The 19366-nt window shown below is 36.6% G+C and overlaps 1 protein-coding gene across 1 annotated transcript in view; it reads left to right on the forward strand.

The window, feature by feature from the left end:
- The first annotated feature begins 447 nt into the window (after positions 1–447).
- LOC583929 (proline dehydrogenase 1, mitochondrial) overlaps positions 448–19366 on the forward strand; it is a 38602-nt gene continuing 19683 nt past the window's right edge. The window contains exons 1-7 of the mRNA XM_030992325.1: positions 448–1283; positions 4139–4186; positions 5698–5906; positions 8156–8190; positions 15320–15469; positions 16602–16666; positions 17129–17325. Coding sequence (XP_030848185.1) covers positions 939–1283; positions 4139–4186; positions 5698–5906; positions 8156–8190; positions 15320–15469; positions 16602–16666; positions 17129–17325 — 1049 coding nt within the window. The 5' untranslated portion in view covers positions 448–938. The remainder of the gene's footprint in view (positions 1284–4138; positions 4187–5697; positions 5907–8155; positions 8191–15319; positions 15470–16601; positions 16667–17128; positions 17326–19366) is intronic.

Here is a 19366-nt window from a genome sequence, read left to right on the forward strand (position 1 = left end):
AACGTAGATTTTAAATTAATGTTCTTTGTTCGTTTGTTTGTTTGCTCGTTTAGGCCTTTATCACCCCCACGGGGGCGATATGCGTCAAATAAGTTCTAGCTCAAGTAGTACGGCGAACCTCCTACACGCCCACTTTTCCAACCAATCAAAGCAATGGAAATAAATGTCGCCAGGTGCATGCAAGACATGATCAGTCTTTTATTACAATATTTTTAAGATTTTTGTTTTTAACGAGATAATACGTTAAATTTGAAAAGTATTAAGAATAAAAAAAAAAAATTGTTTTAATAAACTATTTTGAATAACTATTAACAATCAAATATATCACAAATTGATAATTCAATACAATAATTTAACAAAAAAAAACGTTTTTAAGTCTAGACATTTCATTGCGAAACACTGTATGACGTCAGTGTAGCGCGTCATATCGTACCTAGTAAGTAAACATAATTTCAAGTACCGGCATATGTACATTAACCGGTGAGCTGTCTACAAATCCGCTCGGCAAGTCGCCTGCCGAGCTTTCTTCTTACGAAGATCTGTAGGAAAATTCCCAGTTTTGTAATTGTATACATATACAGGCACACTAAACTAACTGGCACACTGACTAAACACCGGGTTGCACCCAACTCTTTGCGAGAAAGTGTTTTCCCTGAACCCGAGCCGGAGCCTGCATCGACTGATGATCGAGAACAGATGATGATGCAGAGGGAAAGGGCGCGCTTACACAATCGCTAATCACACTGCTTGTTTTCAATGCTACTATGCAAATGTATACGTGATACTGATAGTAATACTGGTACCGGTATTTTAAACTGACTGCACTGTGCATGTAAAGAAAGTAGATACTCGAAATTTCCATTATTTACTGTGCCTGTGCCTGGTTAAAACTGCTTCAAGTATTAATACAGCCACCAACCAACCAAATAGATAATACAATGGCGTATCGTCTGACTATCCTCCCGCGATCCCGACTCAATCTTCTCTCTATCAGCAGAAGTGTCGGGCCATTGACGGGGGAAGGGCATCACAGACCCCATGGTCGTGTTTTATTGTGCAGTGAAACCAGTGTGAAATTCAAGAGTGCTAGTGCAGCATCACCAAAGCCAGCGCCAGAGAACATTGGGGACATTTCTTCTGTTAGCAAAGATGATGTGGAACTTGTGCACCATGATCATGAGGCAGGAGCTGGACCCTCGCCTAGAAGTTTGGATCTCTCATTTTCAGAATCTGAAATTGCCTACAGGAGCAAGACTACATTAGAGTTAATGAGATCAGTCATGGTTCTCAAACTGTGTCAGTTTGACTTCCTTGTCAAGTACAATAAACAGGTAATCTCAATAAATATGTTTTTATTCTTATTCTAAATTTCCAACATTACAAATTTGTAGCGGCTCTTACATGCCCTACTTTCACCGTACATTCATGTCTCCTGTATTTTTCCATCACGGTACTATTTTATATTCATTATTCGTACCACGTGTGTTCATTCCTCCAATCGAGCATCGTGGTTACGCGCATCGTTCACCCCGCGTATTTTCATCACCACGAGGTTTTCTCCACTCCCGCTTACACCTCGGTCGAGTCAACAACTCCTGCTTACATCTCAGTTGAGTCAACACGTTTCTGCATGATTTCTTCTCCGGGCTTGTTTCTACCGTGCCTTTCACCTCTATCGGCACATCTTCACTTTCCCTGCCGGGTTCATCGGGCTGCAGTCTTCCAGTGGAACAGTTAAATCTTGTTCCGACATATATGGTGCTTGGTTATCCGCTGGGAGCTGCCAGTTTCTTCACCGGTAGTCTTTCACTCACATGAGCTCGACTCACCGCAGCTCATCTAAACATTCATCATCAAAGTTCGGCTCATCAATCGAGCGACTCACCGTCTCAGCACCACTACCGGCTTTGATGTCTGCATTTTCTTCTTTGGCCTCCGACATCAAGCGACTCACTGCTTTCGTCATCGAGCGCCACACATCTCTTCTCTTCTCTTCTATTCTCGCCCGAGAGCTCCATCTACATTCATCATCATCACGAGCGTCGGCGACGACATCGCGTTCTTCACGGTTCTTCAACCACGTCAACGAAGTCGCGTTTCCGCCTCTTCAAGCCTCCGCACATTTCATCGCGTGAGCCCCTTCCTTCGTTCTCAACTCTCTTCATCTTCATTGGACTTTCAACCTCATTTCCACTCTGTCGTAAGCGCTATTCATTTCATTATGTACATCGCATTTATTCATGTTCATTATCATCATTGATCATTATGTAACTACGTGCAATATCTTCAATTCTTATTTATGCATTCTTATTCCGATTTTTCGGCTTGTGCTTGACTACACTTTGCAAGTGTACGTCAGCCTCATCAGTACCCAATAAACATAACGAAAAGGGAATACTTTCTTTCATGTATTTTATTGCCAGTGCAACCTTGTTTCCTCGTAGCTAAAATAAAAATAAGAGTTATGTTGTGTGACGAGTGAACACGCTTTCAAATATCCATTCACAATACCTCACACTCATATCTCTAAAGTGGTGACCCCTCGTTTACTTGGAAGCTTGGTTGTACGATTTTATTATTCCCTGACTTTTTGGACTAAGCAATGTTTTATAAAATGTCTTCATTCTGGATTATGTATCGAATGCCTTTTTATGCTCTTGCATTTATACACGTTTATTCGATGCATACCATGTCAATACTCACTGTTCTATTTTTGGCAACTAAACAGCCGTTCGCATACCATGCTTGTTGTTTACATTCTTTCAACATGCCATGCTTGTACATTTCCTGGGCTGTTGTAAATTACTGCATACGCTATACAATACATGCACTTTTACATTTTTATCTGCCATTGATTCTTGTGACATTTTGTACTTTGCTCATTTATATCTTTTTCGCCTCTCATCTGTGTATTGCATACACAGCTTCAATTCTGGCAGGGGAGTAATGTAGCGGCTCTTACATGCCCTACTTTCACCGTACATTCATGTCTCCTGTATTTTTCCATCACGGTACTATTTTATATTCATTATTCGTACCACGTGTGTTCATTCCTCCAATCGAGCATCGTGGTTACGCGCATCGTTCACCCCGCGTATTTTCATCACCACGAGGTTTTCTCCACTCCCGCTTACACCTCGGTCGAGTCAACAACTCCTGCTTACATCTCAGTTGAGTCAACACGTTTCTGCATGATTTCTTCTCCGGGCTTGTTTCTACCGTGCCTTTCACCTCTATCGGCACATCTTCACTTTCCCTGCCGGGTTCATCGGGCTGCAGTCTTCCAGTGGAACAGTTAAATCTTGTTCCGACATATATGGTGCTTGGTTATCCGCTGGGAGCTGCCAGTTTCTTCACCGGTAGTCTTTCACTCACATGAGCTCGACTCACCGCAGCTCATCTAAACATTCATCATCAAAGTTCGGCTCATCAATCGAGCGACTCACCGTCTCAGCACCACTACCGGCTTTGATGTCTGCATTTTCTTCTTTGGCCTCCGACATCAAGCGACTCACTGCTTTCGTCATCGAGCGCCACACATCTCTTCTCTTCTCTTCTATTCTCGCCCGAGAGCTCCATCTACATTCATCATCATCACGAGCGTCGGCGACGACATCGCGTTCTTCACGGTTCTTCAACCACGTCAACGAAGTCGCGTTTCCGCCTCTTCAAGCCTCCGCACATTTCATCGCGTGAGCCCCTTCCTTCGTTCTCAACTCTCTTCATCTTCATTGGACTTTCAACCTCATTTCCACTCTGTCGTAAGCGCTATTCATTTCATTATGTACATCGCATTTATTCATGTTCATTATCATCATTGATCATTATGTAACTACGTGCAATATCTTCAATTCTTATTTATGCATTCTTATTCCGATTTTTCGGCTTGTGCTTGACTACACTTTGCAAGTGTACGTCAGCCTCATCAGTACCCAATAAACATAACGAAAAGGGAATACTTTCTTTCATGTATTTTATTGCCAGTGCAACCTTGTTTCCTCGTAGCTAAAATAAAAATAAGAGTTATGTTGTGTGACGAGTGAACACGCTTTCAAATATCCATTCACAATACCTCACACTCATATCTGAAATTGCCTACAGGAGCAAGACTACATTAGAGTTAATGAGATCAGTCATGGTTCTCAAACTGTGTCAGTTTGACTTCCTTGTCAAGTACAATAAACAGGTAATCTCAATAAATATGTTTTTATTCTTATTCTAAATTTCCAACATTACAAATTAATCAGTGTCTGTAAAGCTCAACATTGCACAGTACAATATCAAACTTGAACATACATATCAATTCCTTCGCGCTCCTTTTGGGAGATCAACCGACCCGCGCGTATTTTATATTACATGACATATGGTAAAATTCTCGACATCTTTTTACACTTTTCTTTACCATTAAAAATCGAAATTGAGAATAATATCCTCAATCGAGATATGAGAAGAAGGAAACATTTCCTTTACATTCCATGTAAAACCATGCCCTTACTTGAAAAAAAACCTCCGTCACTTTGACGTTGAACTTTACAATCCATTTAAAAAAATTACTCTCTCATACACAATGTCAATGGATCGGTCGCACTGTGCTCGATTGCCTTTCAATAAACCAATCTTTAACTTTGCAGCAACGCGTTTTGCGTCAAATTTGTAAATCCTCAATCACAGACAATGACATATGATACGTAAGCTTTTCATACATATAAATTTCATTTTGATTGATTCATTTTTAGCTCCGTCAATTTTCATGTCAAATCATGCTTCATGTCCCATTTTAGAAGCCCGACCCAGGGTTTTGTGCCAGCTAGCCCTGTATGCATGTACGTAATGCTATGCATACACATATAACTGAACATGCATAAGTACACGCAGCGCAGCGCGTACGAGCGCACTGCACTACATTTCATTGGGTCAGTACCATTATGAAAATAGGGGAACAATGAGTGGGATGGGTTTAGTGCCGTCACAATAAACTTGCGCATTACACGCGTACGTATAATTAGAGCAATTTATGCACCCCAAGAAATAATGAATACAGCTCGACCTCTCTACACACAGAACTGCACAGATACCGCACAGTCCGGTCAAGGCGGTACGCGTAGCGTTAAACTGCCAAATTTACAGAAATTGTGAGGAGCGCTTTTGCTATGAAAGGAATTGATATGCCTTTTTAATGGAACATAATTAAATATATTTGTAGACTAGACCAAAAATCAATCTATTTCATTTGGGATAAGTTTCCTGGCGCTGTCACTACTTCTGGCTCCACCAAACCATGCAAACGTTTTTAAAGTTAAAACCCTCCCAGGCCCACCAGACAAATTTTGTCTGTATATGTATCTATGGTAAAGGTAAAACATATTTGGTCAGCAGCATTCAGCAGCCGCATGTCTGTACAATCAATTCCTATTTATGGCACAACTTATATAAAGTGATTGCTCTGAGACTAGATCAACCCCTCAAAATGATTAAAATAGTTCTGTTGAGAAAATTTGTTAACATTTTTACAGTGAAAGTGAGTGAAGTAAACAATTGTGGAGGAAAGACAAGAATATAAAACATATTTAGTCAGCAGCATTCAACAGCATCATGTCTGTACAATCAAATCTACAGATAAGATGATGGTTTACTACGTCTACATGTACATGTATGTACTGTATTATCATTTTTTTAATAAAATGTTTAAATTTACAGCTGCTGAGCTACTCCAGAAAGCTTCTTGGAAAGCGTTTGTTTGAAGGATTGATGAAGGCGACTTTCTACGGCCATTTTGTAGCAGGGGAAGACCAGCCATCGATCAAACCTAAAATTGAACGTTTGAATCGCTATGGAGTAGGAGCCATCTTGGATTATAGCGTAGAAGAAGATATCCCTCACAATCAAGCGGTGGATGCTGAGATAAAGTAAGTGTAGACTCTAGAGAAAATAAATAAATTGAAATTGAAAAAAAAAAAAAAAAAATTCTACATGTATCATTGTACAGAGTATGTAACATAATTTGAATGTTGATTATTGTTTATATTTCAAAACTAAAAATGTCATCTCTTTGGAGCCTAAAGGGCATTAACTATGTGAAATAATGAGCTAATGCCCATTTGGCTCCAAACAAATAATATGTACACTTTGAGGTCTTTCCTCAGAGAAATTAGCAAATAAATAGTTAAATATTATAGTTGATGATTGTTTGACAATGAAGATAATTATATTATACAGTTATAACTTAAAGTACAAGTCCACTCCAAAAATAACCTTTTAGAAAGTTGTTTTTGATTGGTTTGTCTGATTTTTCTGCTTCTATTGAAAGTAAGTTATTTTTGAAGTGGACTTGCCCTTTAGTGACTTTATCAACAACAAAATGTCAACCCCCCCCCCCAAGAAAAAAAAACGCTAAGAAGAAACAATGTACCAAGTTATTTTTATCATTAAAACAACTTAAACAAGGTAGGTCGTATTGCATGAATTCCCTGAATGCAATATTAAAATCCATAGATAGCCGGACATTCTCAAAAGCTTGTGTTTATGTAGATTTAATAACATGTCATATTGAAACAAAATGTCCTCGGGAAAATAAATTGATGGAATATACATGTGATGCCCGTGAGGGTTATTGCCAGTCATGTCTCTAAAAATGCATTTCTTGTTGATGGTAATAATAACAAACAAAGCAGTGAATCATTCTAACGCCAATTATATAAAGCTTCAAACGTGTAACTTCCTGATTCATTGGAATCAGGATTGATTTCCCTAGGATGATAGCAAACTCTGGTTGGTTAAATGTACATGTATGGAGCTGTGAATAGGTCAATTGAACTTGGCCATGCAGCTCAAGCTCAATGCACAATAATTTGAATTATACACGCCCCAGAGGTAATATATGACCTCTTGTAGTTTAGTGCTGTTCACATATTGCATCCTTCATTATAGTACCATGATAGGACTAAAAATTTATTTGGAAGCATTGATCCAAAAATCATCCAGCTCCATCTTTAAAGTATGTTTCACAGTGTACATGTACTGTGAAGCCTGAAACCTTTATGAAAAATTGGCAAAAACATTGTAGTTGACATTATGGCTATTAAATATTGCAAAAAACTTAGAGACTTCCAAAATTAAAGAGTTGTAATTCCAATATTTATTAGCAATGCCATGAAAGTTGAACAAATTTGGACCACTTGTAATTGTAAAATCATTGATATTCTCTGGTTTTACAATATTATAGTTCATCAACATGGGGGGGGGGGGGGGATCTCCCCATGTTTATTGAACCATATTGTCTTTTGAAATTGAGATAATAATAATGATAATGGTGGCTTCTTATATAGCACATGTCCGTCACGTTGTGACGCTCCTGGCACTGCCCAAATTATTACCCTGGCTTTAGCAAGGTAGCCACTTTAGCATTTCAAGGAATTAATTCCTGCCAGGTACCCAGATGTGCTATGAATGATGATTATAAAATTGGATGACATCTGAGAAAAGTACATTTTTCCCCTTATTTCTGATATGGCAAACAATACTTTTGAATATATGTAAATAATGGTATACATGTATATCTTTAAATTTAAGTGATAACTGGTTGATAATGTTTTTATGCCTCCGCCATTAAGTAGCTGGACGCATTTTGTTTTCGGGTTGTCCGCCCGTTATCTCAAGAATGGATTGATGGATTCCCGCCAAACTTGGGTCATGTATGTATCTTGCAGAGCCAATGAACTGATTAAATTTTGGGGGCATGAGGTCAAAGGTCACCGCTCATTATGTATGCAAAAATAGCTCATGATTACATCATTAGAACTGATGGATGGATTTAACTTAGATGGATGGATTACCATCAAACTCAAGACATTTACTAAATGTATGTATCATGCAGAGCCAATGAAATGATTAGATTTTGGGTTCATGAGGTCAAAGTTCAAAGGTCATGGGGCTCATTTAAGCGAAAATAGCTTGTGAACGAATTATCAATAGAACCGATGGATGGATTACTATCAAATTCAGGACATAGTGTACATGTATGTATCTTGCAGAGCCAATGAAAGGATTAGGTTTTAGGGTGATGAGGTCAAAGATCAGAGGAACCGTTTTGACTCGGGCCTACTTGAAACATCAGTGACATGTAGCTGATAATTCCATTATATTTATTTTCTTGTAGATCCTGTGTTTCAGAAGGTGATCATGATGTAAAAGGTAGGATATGGATTTATTATTATTTTCTTCCTGCATGTGTAATGTATTTTTATCCCCTAGTCGACGAAGTCGGAGGGGATACATGTAGTAACGCTGCCGTCCGTCCTTCCGTGCATCCGTCCGTAACAAATTTGGTTTTGGATCGATAACTTCAGTAACGTTTGACGGATTTTAATGAAATTTGATATGAAGGTACACGATATCAAAATACAGGCTAAGTTCGATTTTGGAGTACGTAGGTCAAAGGTCATAGCTCATTAAATATGCGAAAAGTACACATCTGGTTTCCGATCGATAACTTTAGTAATGTTTGACGGATTTTTATAAAATTTGATATGAAGGTTCATGGTATCAAAACACAGCCTAAGTTCAATTTACGAGTATGTAGGTCAAAGGTCATAGCTGATTAAATATGTGAATCTGGTTTCCATTCGATAACTTGAGTAATGTTTGACAAATTTTAATGAAATTTGATAGGAAGGTACATGGTATCAAAATACATGTACAGCCTAAGTTCGATTTCTGAGTATGTAGATCAAAGGTGAAAGGTCATAGCTCATTAAATATGCAAAAACACCTAATTATATATGTAAAAATGTGGTTAACTTCCTTGCCTGGTAATATAATAGTATAGTCCAATGGAGGTAACTTGTTCTGGCGTATATATACTGTAGGCCATTTGTACCCTGCGAGGGGGTGCTACGTTTTGCGTTGACTTGTTTTATTTTTTTTGGTACCAGTATATAAAAAGAGTGACCATCAGCTCAGGTTGAGAGGGTCAATATATGTACTACAAAGTTATAATATTATGCACAAAGTTATTTAACATTATAAAATCAATAATATTTGAGGGGCAAAATACAGGATAATGGTTGCAACCTACTGATTATAGAGTTGTGGTAAATATTGTGAACATGTAAGTACATATTAAAAAGTTGAACTCTACATTACTGGGTATACATTTATAAATACTTGTAAATTTGCAAGATCATACATTATACATACTGCATGGTTTGGGAGATTGAAGAGTTCAAGAAATAAGAGAGGGAGTAGATGTAGATATGAAGAGAGAGAGAGGGAAGATAAAAAGGGAGAGAAAAGGATAACAGAGTAGAGGGGAGAGAGAGAGATAGAGAGAATATGGTTGAAATCATGAGAGCAGTATCCTCAACTATAGAATAAATTAGAAAGCCAAGGAAAGCAGACAGAAATGTAATATGTGAAAAACTTAAACAGTGTAACATGGAATAATATTCACATAAACGAAAAAGTACAATGCAATTGATTTTAAGTATTATGCTTAATTCCACAAAACACGTAAGTACTATTTGCATGTACAAATGCATGTAAAATTGTAAATCTTCATATATGGACAATAAAACAATGAATGAATGAATGGATGAATGTCATTTAATCTCTTAATTAACAAGGGGAAGTCCACTCTGATACCAAGTTGGTTTTTATAGAAGCAGAACAAATGAGAGGAATAGGTCAGTAAAAGCTTTAGCAAATTCTGATTAAAAATAAGAAAGATATGAATTATTGAATCAATAAACACAAATTGGCAACACTGTGAAGTACATGTATCTCTCGAGCTCCTCTTCAATTTTCTCTGTCATGAACTTATTTTTCTTTGTTATTGATGAGGGAATATTTTTTCCATACAGGGGATGTACATGTACATGTACATGTGATGTATTAGAAACATATATTTTGCAATAATCATATTTAGGGTGTACATGTATATGATTGAACATTTTCTTGAGGGAAAAGTTTTGATGCTTTTATTTTTTATTTTTTATTTTGTAGGAGGAGAGCTTGCAAGATAATACATACTTTTGGGGCAACTTAAGGGCCCCTGTGGTCTTCTGCGTCTTGTTTTATACCATATTTCACTGTACTGTTCATATTGGGTTTAACACTAAATGATCATTTTTCAGCTAGAATGTTTGTTCTAGATAGCTGACATGCATAAAAACACTGGTGGGCACCCAAAACATAAAATGTTGGCATGTTGGACACAGATTTTAGAAAAAAACAATCGATGGCATAGTTTTTAGCATAAAATTTTACCTAGGACCCGAATGAATAAAAGGGTGAACATCATTTCCCTATTGGAGCCGTCTGTGTAACTAATTATGGGTATTTTCCATTGGATGAAGAGATTTGTATTGACCTGTGTCTACAGTCTAGCCAGACACTGGTCAAATATAGCGGTCCTTGTGTTTAGTCTGATCTCGAGAATGCAAGTCATATTACATCACAATGGGTTGATTAAACATATATCTGATTAAACAGGCCTCATAAAGTGGCCAGTGAGAGATGTAAAAGCAATTATCTGATAGAAAATGAGCACAGCATACAGTTAAATGGGTAGTCCACCCTGTTGGATGTACATAAGAGAAGCAGATCAAAAGAAAGAAACAGATTAGTGAAATGTTGAGCAATATCTAAAAAAGAGAAGAAAGGTGAGATGAATTCAAGCATGAATTGACAACTCAGCAAAGTATCTGTCCCATATTGCTTTCTACCAAGAAAATTCTGTTATGTCCATTTTATCTAAAGAAAATATTTAGTTCCTAGATGTAAGCAATTAATGTACACACATTTGAATGAATATTTGTAATAATAATAATATAATATTCTGTTTTTGATATAGCGCTCAATACATCGATCCTATGATGTGCCTATTGAAGCGCTTTACAGATATATCATTATCCCGGTCATCAGATTCAGGCTTACCCACACACAATGTGTGCACATTTTCCACTCCCTGGGGAGCTTTCCAGACAGTTGCCATTTTACAAGCGCACACTTGCTCGTCCAACCACATGAACTTTCGCACCCTGTATGAAACATATATTCCTTCTTCACCAATTATTAAAAAATAGTGACATATATGAAATTTTCTGGACAGAGCAAGTTGGAAATAACATTGCAAGCTGACGTGTCACAGAGTTGCCAATTTGTGTTTGATAGATTGCAATTATCGTGATCGAGGCCTGGGTAATTTACATGCAAGGACTATAGTAATTTCATTGACCATTAATCTGTGTACACAAAGCTAATAGGATACGGTAGATGTTGTCTGCATATCGCTCTTTCCATCAAAATTGTATTCAGAAATACAAAGTCTAACCCAAATTCATCATAGCAGGAACCTACAATTATACCCAGGTATAAGCTGGTTATGAGTTTTATTCTTCCAACTTTTGAAAATCAACACCATTTTAAAAACCTATAGAATAGAATTCAATTTACGAATCAAAACCATGCATACTCCATACATATGCTTTGAGAATGCTATTTTGCGTGTTGGCTCTACATGTACATTGCAGTCAAAATGGATGTTCAGTGCTGAAACCAAATTAATCACCTTCATTCTGAAGCATTTGTCATACATGTAGATTTCACTATGACATATATTGAGATCAGCCTTTATATATGTCTCAACTTATATATCTAGGGTTTAATGATGCCTCCTTAATGTACATGTACATGTATATCACTATACTTTGTGCTTGAATGATTATAATATTGATTATAATAGTGCATGCCAGAGTTCACTTAGTGTAGTTTCTACACTTTGCAGTACCGTATTAAAGAGAGACATTATATTATCGGTATACATACATGTAAAAATTGTAGGCCGTACATAAAAACAAAATAAACACATAAAACCAGAACTACATTGTAATATGATAATCCAAAAGCACACCAATAAAATTCAAGCAAACCATAATTATGAGGGTTACATTGCAAATGGTCTTGTTTGTAGGAAATTTATGAAGCAGTCCTTTGGTCTTAAACTGAAGAGAGACAGAATTGAGGTTTAAACAAAAATGCACTTAATTTATTAAATTTGAATTGTAAGATACCATCAGTAATCAGAATCATTTTACAAATAACAGACCTAAAACCTAAATTGAATTGCAAGGTTCTGGAATCATCAAAATGATAAGAAATTAGGCCAAGTCTTGGTAAAGTTACAAAAACTGTACACAGAAAGATGTATATGGGACTACACAAACAAGTGGCGTAAAAAACCTACCCCCCCCCCCCCCCCGAGTTTTACGAGTTACATGACATATTTCGAATATAAAAGCATTTGAAAAGCCATGCTTTTCAGGTAACATGTCTTATCTGATGTTCTTCCACACTTGCATAATAAGAATGATAACGCTCACAAATTATTTTTCACCTCTTCCCAGAACTCAACTTTCTCTTTAAAGGGAAATGAATTTTGAACGTTGTAAACTACCTGTATGGGCACTTTGAATTGGCTGAATCGGTTACTGTGGCATAGTGCCAGACAACTTTCCCATTTGTCTACACACATAAAATTACTAAAATTTCAATATTTCAATGACTCGATCGGGAGGGTCTTTTTGTTTTAGAGAACCTATTATAACATTAATTGTGCCCGAAGGTAGAAAACACTCAAGAGAGAAACACAAATGATGATAATAAATTTTTTGTCGCGACAGATGAGAGAGTTGTCTGTGACTATGTCACAATCCATTCACCAAATTGCCAATTTAAGATTTGCATAGATCTCATATAGTGATCATAGTGATCTCATATTTCAAACATTCATTAGTCTGATTTTTTTCTTCAAACATTCGCCATTCAGTTTCTCTTATTTTTCTGCTTTCATAAATGAACTTATTACAAAGGTTGGATTGCTCCTTTAGACTTGGCTAGTATCTATTCATTGACAGTTGTACAAGAGTGTGCACAAGAATATCAGAGAACATATGAAAATTAAATCCTGGAGGAGCTCATAAAAAAGCCTGAAATACAGTACAGTAAGCATGATCATTTCCATTTATCCATTAATTCTCTAGTCAGAGCGTATGATATGGCCATTAAGATAGTTGGATATATAAATCTAAACCAAAAAAACAAATTGTGTGATTTATACTGGTACTACATGTACATCACTATAGATACACATAATTACTTTGGAGGTATTCATCCGATCTCCTTTCTGATAGCCACAAAGGCACAAATAACAGCGCTTTAATAGAGACTTCGGTGAAAAGCACTTTATAAGCACCGTTTTAATATTATTAACATGCTTTAGGGTTATAAATTTGTTGCAGTTACGTTGTTAAATTAAAGAGATTGGGTATAACTTTGTCTCAGATTCTAAACAAAATCCTGGATCTAGCTCATGCTGCAATCATAATATAAACCTTTTGGTCAGTCAGGAATCCCATGACTTTTACAAGCCGATCGCCTGTCTGATTATCAAGATATTTATGATTGGAATTTAAAATTTCTAAAACCGTTAAACCAATGGCTTTTATAACACTACAGACTTTTTTTGGTAAATGTGTATGGTAAAACTGGTCACTCAAAGATTTGTACTTTTTTGAGGCACTTCGATCATGATCATTTTGAAGCGCAATCTTTTTAGGGCTTTACACCATATCAGGGAGGTGTTCTCATATCCCTGACCATATCACAGACACTGATAACATGTAGGGCCATGCATCTCAGATTTGTAAAACTGGAAAAATTGTTAAACAATGCCTTTAATACATGTGTAGTACAGAAATTGCTGTAGGGTATATGTAAAGTCACCTCAATTTTATTTCAACTCCATGAACATGTTTTAGCCAAGTGCTGTTCCTCAACATGGCCATAAATAGTCAAAACTACCTTGTTCATGTAGTTAGAACAAAGCATTTTTAAAATGCAATTTGATAACATTCACACAAATGTTTTGTTCCTTACAGTGTATTATATACACTTATGAAACAATTATAAAAAAATTATAATAAAACAATTAACATAACTGTTATTCAAAGCAAAACCAATATTACAAAGAATAAATAAACACAAATTGCAAATACAACAAATGCAGTTACATGTAGTTAAAGGTATAGACCAGTTTTGGAAACGCCCCCCTCTCAAAAAATGAAACGGAAGCTCTTATTACCAATCATGTGAAAGAATATGTTTTGACTAATACGTGATGTTACAAATTTTGCCGGGAAACCGCCTACTTATTGATATACTTGGTAAATTATTATATCTATCCGGACAGGATAGATATCGCGCATGTGTCTCCTGAGTCCCATATATATCATTCTGTGTACAGTGCTTGTAACTTTACCAAGACTGGGCCAAATTTCTTTTTGATGATTTCAGAACCTTGCAGTACACACCAATATGCTACATGTAGATGATCAACCTTTTCTGATTGATTCCACAACGTTTCTTCACAATGCAATTGCATGACCAGAACTGGTCTTTTACCTTTAATGATGGGCAAGCGCGTAGCCAGGATTTCATTTTAGGGGGGGCGGTAGTGAGCACGCGGAAGCTTTGAAAGAAGACGATTCGTTGTACCTTTCTCGACTCATAATCCTTGTCTGAATTCAGTCCCTCCCCTCTCTCGCGCGAAGCTTTGACGTTTCATTAAATTATTAGAGAAAGAAGACGAGTCGTTGTACCTCTCTCGACTCTTAATCCTTATCTGTATTTAGTCCCTCCCCTCTCTCACGCGAAGCTTTGACGTTTCATTAAATTATTAGAGAAAGAAGACGATTCGTTGTACCTTTCTCGGCTCTTAATATATCCTTGTCTGAATTCTGTCCCCCCCCCCCTCTCGCGCGAAGCTTTGACGTTTCATTAAATTATTAGAGAAAGAAGACGATTCGCTGTACCTTTCCCGACTCATATTTCTTAATTTGAACTCAGTTTCCTCCTTCCCGCGCAAAGCGCGGAAGCTTTGACGATTCATTGTACCGTTCTCGACTCCTTTTCCCTCTTTCTTCCTACGTCCTCTTTCTTTTTTTCTTCTCTTTCTCTCTCTTTTTTTTTTTGGCCGGCGTTTTGGGGGGGGCGACTGCCCCCACCGTCCCCCCCTGGCTACGCGCCTGATGATGGGGCTTGGGGTTATTTACATACTGTAATTTTTTTTTTTCAATGTCAAAGGATTCCTATTGAAGACACATGTATTATACATCACATCCATTAATTTTTCTCTTTTTTTTTTGTTGTTTTTGTTATTTAATTGTTATTTCTCTCTCTGTCTCTCTCTCACTTATAGTTGATAATTAGATAAAGAGAGAAATTAAGGGTTTTTGTGTTTTGTTTTTATTGTTGTTGTAATAAGATGATGAAAAGCATCTGAAGCAGTTCATGGCCTATCCCAAGTATGGTGATCGTCGTCAAGGAGTCTCCAGTGCCAGGACATATTTCTATACCGATGAGCAGAAATGTGATGACAACTTAGAAACGCTGATGGAGTGTATCCGTGTTGCCGGTGAGTCAGTCTTCCTTTTAATGACAGCGACTTGTATCAAACAGAAAGAAGAAGTAAAATGTAATATTTCGTTCCGAAGTGTTTGGCAATAATTACAGCATCAAAATCTGGGTAGGTTCCACCACCTACATGTATAGCACTGTAAGGGTGAAAAACAGGGTAGAGATAATGGAGAATAAAATCATTACGGATTTTTACAGTTTAGGGAATATATATCTACCGGTACATGCATTCCAATTGTACCATGTACCAGTAGCTATCATCAGTAAGCCATCAACATACAACATTTGGCGGAGATTGTACTTTTTGAGATGCATGCATATTGTGATACCACATAAATATGCAAATACAGGTTATAGCCAATGAATAAAAATAGTGTTATCATTGTGGAGGTTCTATTAAAAAATTGAAAAATAAAAAGTTGCCACAGGTTGTGTTATGCGTGTATGCCAAAGAACCTGATGATATTGTCAGTGAACCTTGCAACTGATACTAGAGATTGAGAGGTGTCAGTGGGAGAGAGAAGGCAGGGAGGGAGGGAGGGAGAGGGGGATTCATCATGTTGTCTTGGGGGCATTACTAGACCATTCCAAATGAGAATTTTTAGAATGAGTTTTTTCAACGGGTTCGCTAAACAACCTTTAAAATAACAGGTTTTCACATTTTCAAATCTGTTGACAAAGAAAAATAAAGGTCCATAGTAAACATTAAGTCATTTGACTGGAGGCCTTAAATTATTGAACTAGCATAAAACTAAAGTTCTGGTAATTTGCCAGTTTACATGTAAGTCATTTAAATGATCAAATGATAGAAATTTAAAAATATATTCCCTATGATTCAATTAAATAATGAAAAATTTACCATTATAAATTTTGAATTAGGGAATGAACTTAATTGTAACATTATGTAGCATATTTTATGAAACTTTAAGCCTTGGTCACAAATGCCATTACGAACGCCGTACAAACAATTTTCAGACCTTGGAAATTTGGGAAGACCATGGAAAAACAGGGAGATTTGTACAAATGCATCGTTCGTACGAACCTATGTGAGTGTAGCATAAGTTATAAAATTTGTTAACCTTTAATTGTTATCTTATCACCCATTTCTTGATTCGTACCTTTATGTGTAGGAGCCACATCAGATGATGGTTTCTGTGCGATTAAGCTGACTGCATTAGGAAGGCCGCAAATCTTGGTAGGAATTACAACAAACTTTACATACTTTGTACAACCTTGTTATACAGACAGAAAAGGTCAAATTTGCACCAGACATGGACATAAAAGTAGTGTCATTGTTACTTAATTTGGCTAAGACTTTAAGAAAGACATTTATACTGTGCAAAAAATGCACTGGGGGTTAAGGGCCGTTCCCATATCACCAATAATATTAACTACAGTGTAGACTTTTCTTGAAATCATACAGTACCTTAATATAACTCAACACAATTTGTATTTCTCCTTTCTTACTTTCTCGATTTTGTAATGTGCATCAGAATAGTTTTATGAGATAGATGGCACAATATAAGCTCATTAGATTATCATGTAAGTGTACTATACATGTATATCTCTTTAAAATTTGATTTCTTTTTTTCTTTTTTTCTTTTCTTTTTTTTTTTTTTTCTTTCTTTTTTTCTTAAAATTGTTCTTATCCATTTAGTTAAACTTGTCAGAGGTGATAGTCCGTACTCGTCAGGTTTTTCTTAGGATGTCTGGTCAAGAGGAAAACCCTACTGTAGATCTCATGTCACATCGGTTGACCAAGGACCAGTTCTCATGTGAATTAGAAACCATGGGTATCACATCTAGGGATGAGTCAGGCGTATGGTTTACTTGGATCGATGGAGATAAAGATGGGTAAGTGTGAAAGGGGCACTGTCATGTACATGTATAGTTTGGACAATACATATAAATGAGTAACCCTGGGCATCATATCTATAGATGGATCAGGTGTATGGTTCACTTGAATTAATGGCGATAAAGACGGGTAAATGTGAAAGGGGCATTTTTATGTATATATGGGGCAGCTGTGCTTGGGTAAGTGTACAAGGGACATGTTATGCATGGGGCAGTGCATTTTTGGACTTGTTCACACCTGAATTGTTACTGTTGCTTCGTATTTGGTGATTGGGCATCGTGGCTATTACTTCAACAAAATGTCAGGTGTGACATCTTAATAACTTTTAAAAATTAGTAATTTTAAAATATTATGACATACAATAAAAGAGTCCAAGGTTTAGAAGCTGTTCACTTTTTGATGGAAATCAGTGGTCGTGGCAATCTGAGATTCAGATTAGGATAATTTCTGTTAAAGAGAAGGTTGCGTTCTGGGAAGAGGTGAAAAATAATTTGTGAGCATTACTCATTCTTATTATGCAACTGTGGAAGAACATCAGATAAGACATGTTCCCTGAAAAAGCATGGCTCTTCAAATGCCTTCATATTCTGAATATGCATGTAACATCGTAAAAATCGGGGGGGGGGGGGGGGGCCGGCTTTTTACGTCACATGTTCGTGTAGTCCCATATACATCTTTCTGTGTACAGTGTTTGTAACTTTACTAAGACTTGGCCAAATTTTTTATCATTTTGATGATTCCAGAACCTTGCAATACACACAAATTCTTATAGGCTAGATGATCAACCTTTTCTGGTCGGTTCCACACCGTTTCTTTCACAATGCAATCGCATGACCAGAACTCAACTTCATCTTTAACCTAAAGAATATTTTGTTAAATGCCAAAAAGAAAAAAAAAGGACATACCGGTAGGCTATATGCAAATTAGCGAGTTGATGATGTCATCCCCTCACATTTTCTCTATCCGTTTTGAATAATATTTAGCCAAAAGTATCACTGGTCTATAATGTGGCTAATTTAATTTTGTAATAATCCCCACCAGCGCGATATCCCTGGTCCATATCTACTTCAAGCCCAAGATAATATGACCCCCAAATTTCTAAGCCATGCAAAAAAATCATCCAGACAAAAACTTAGAAATCATCTCTTGGACAATCTAGAGGAATTTGTTAGAAGTCTGTATCAACTACACCTGTAGGATGCTGAAAGAAAGGCATGAAAACGGAGCAAAATCGGTCCTTTAAAGACCCCCCCCGCCTGTAGTAATTTAGCGACTACTCAGGAACCACAGCAGATATAAAGTTTTCCTTTCATTACTTTTTTCTTCCGAGTCTAATACATCTTTTAAAACAATTTTTTTGAAAATCGGACGTATAGTTACAAAATCACGTGACCTTTTGTCTTTGCATGTCAGCCCGAAAATCGCTCATTTTTGTGATTTGTGTACAAAACATACGGAAATATAATTTTTCCTAAAAAGAGATAAAACATTGATTATTTGGTCATGTTTAAAGTTAAGGTGTTTGTTTTGGGGTCAAAATAGTAGAATTGTAGTTAGAAATGAAATAAAACAACTAAAACAATAAAATACATGAGTTAAAAAAACAAAGAAATACATATTAAGAAATTATCAAAACAAGAGATAATATAAGGAATAACCTGGCTCTTCCATTTTTTGGGTCGTATTTTTTCTTCCAAATGGTCTAACGAATATATGTAGTGAAAAAGAATGCTTAAATATGAAGAATATATGATTTATGAGTAAAAATGTGAATTTTATGACCTTACATGTATTTGCAAAAATTACCATAGTATTCTATACACTTCACTTGACATGCAGGCAAATTTTCGCGGCAATTGGCTTTGAAACGACCAATATGCTATGTGATCAACCTTTTCTGATCGTTTCCACAACGTTTCTTTCACAATGCAATCGCATTACCAGAACTCAACTTTATTTTTAAAAGGTTATATAAACTTCTACTTCTACCTCTACGACGATACTCAGCAGGATCCATAAGTCAGGATGTAGCAAGTGCTG

This window comes from Strongylocentrotus purpuratus, unplaced genomic scaffold, assembly GCF_000002235.5.
Source record: "Strongylocentrotus purpuratus isolate Spur 01 unplaced genomic scaffold, Spur_5.0 spur5_scaffold_2, whole genome shotgun sequence".
Taxonomy (NCBI): domain Eukaryota; kingdom Metazoa; phylum Echinodermata; class Echinoidea; order Camarodonta; family Strongylocentrotidae; genus Strongylocentrotus; species Strongylocentrotus purpuratus.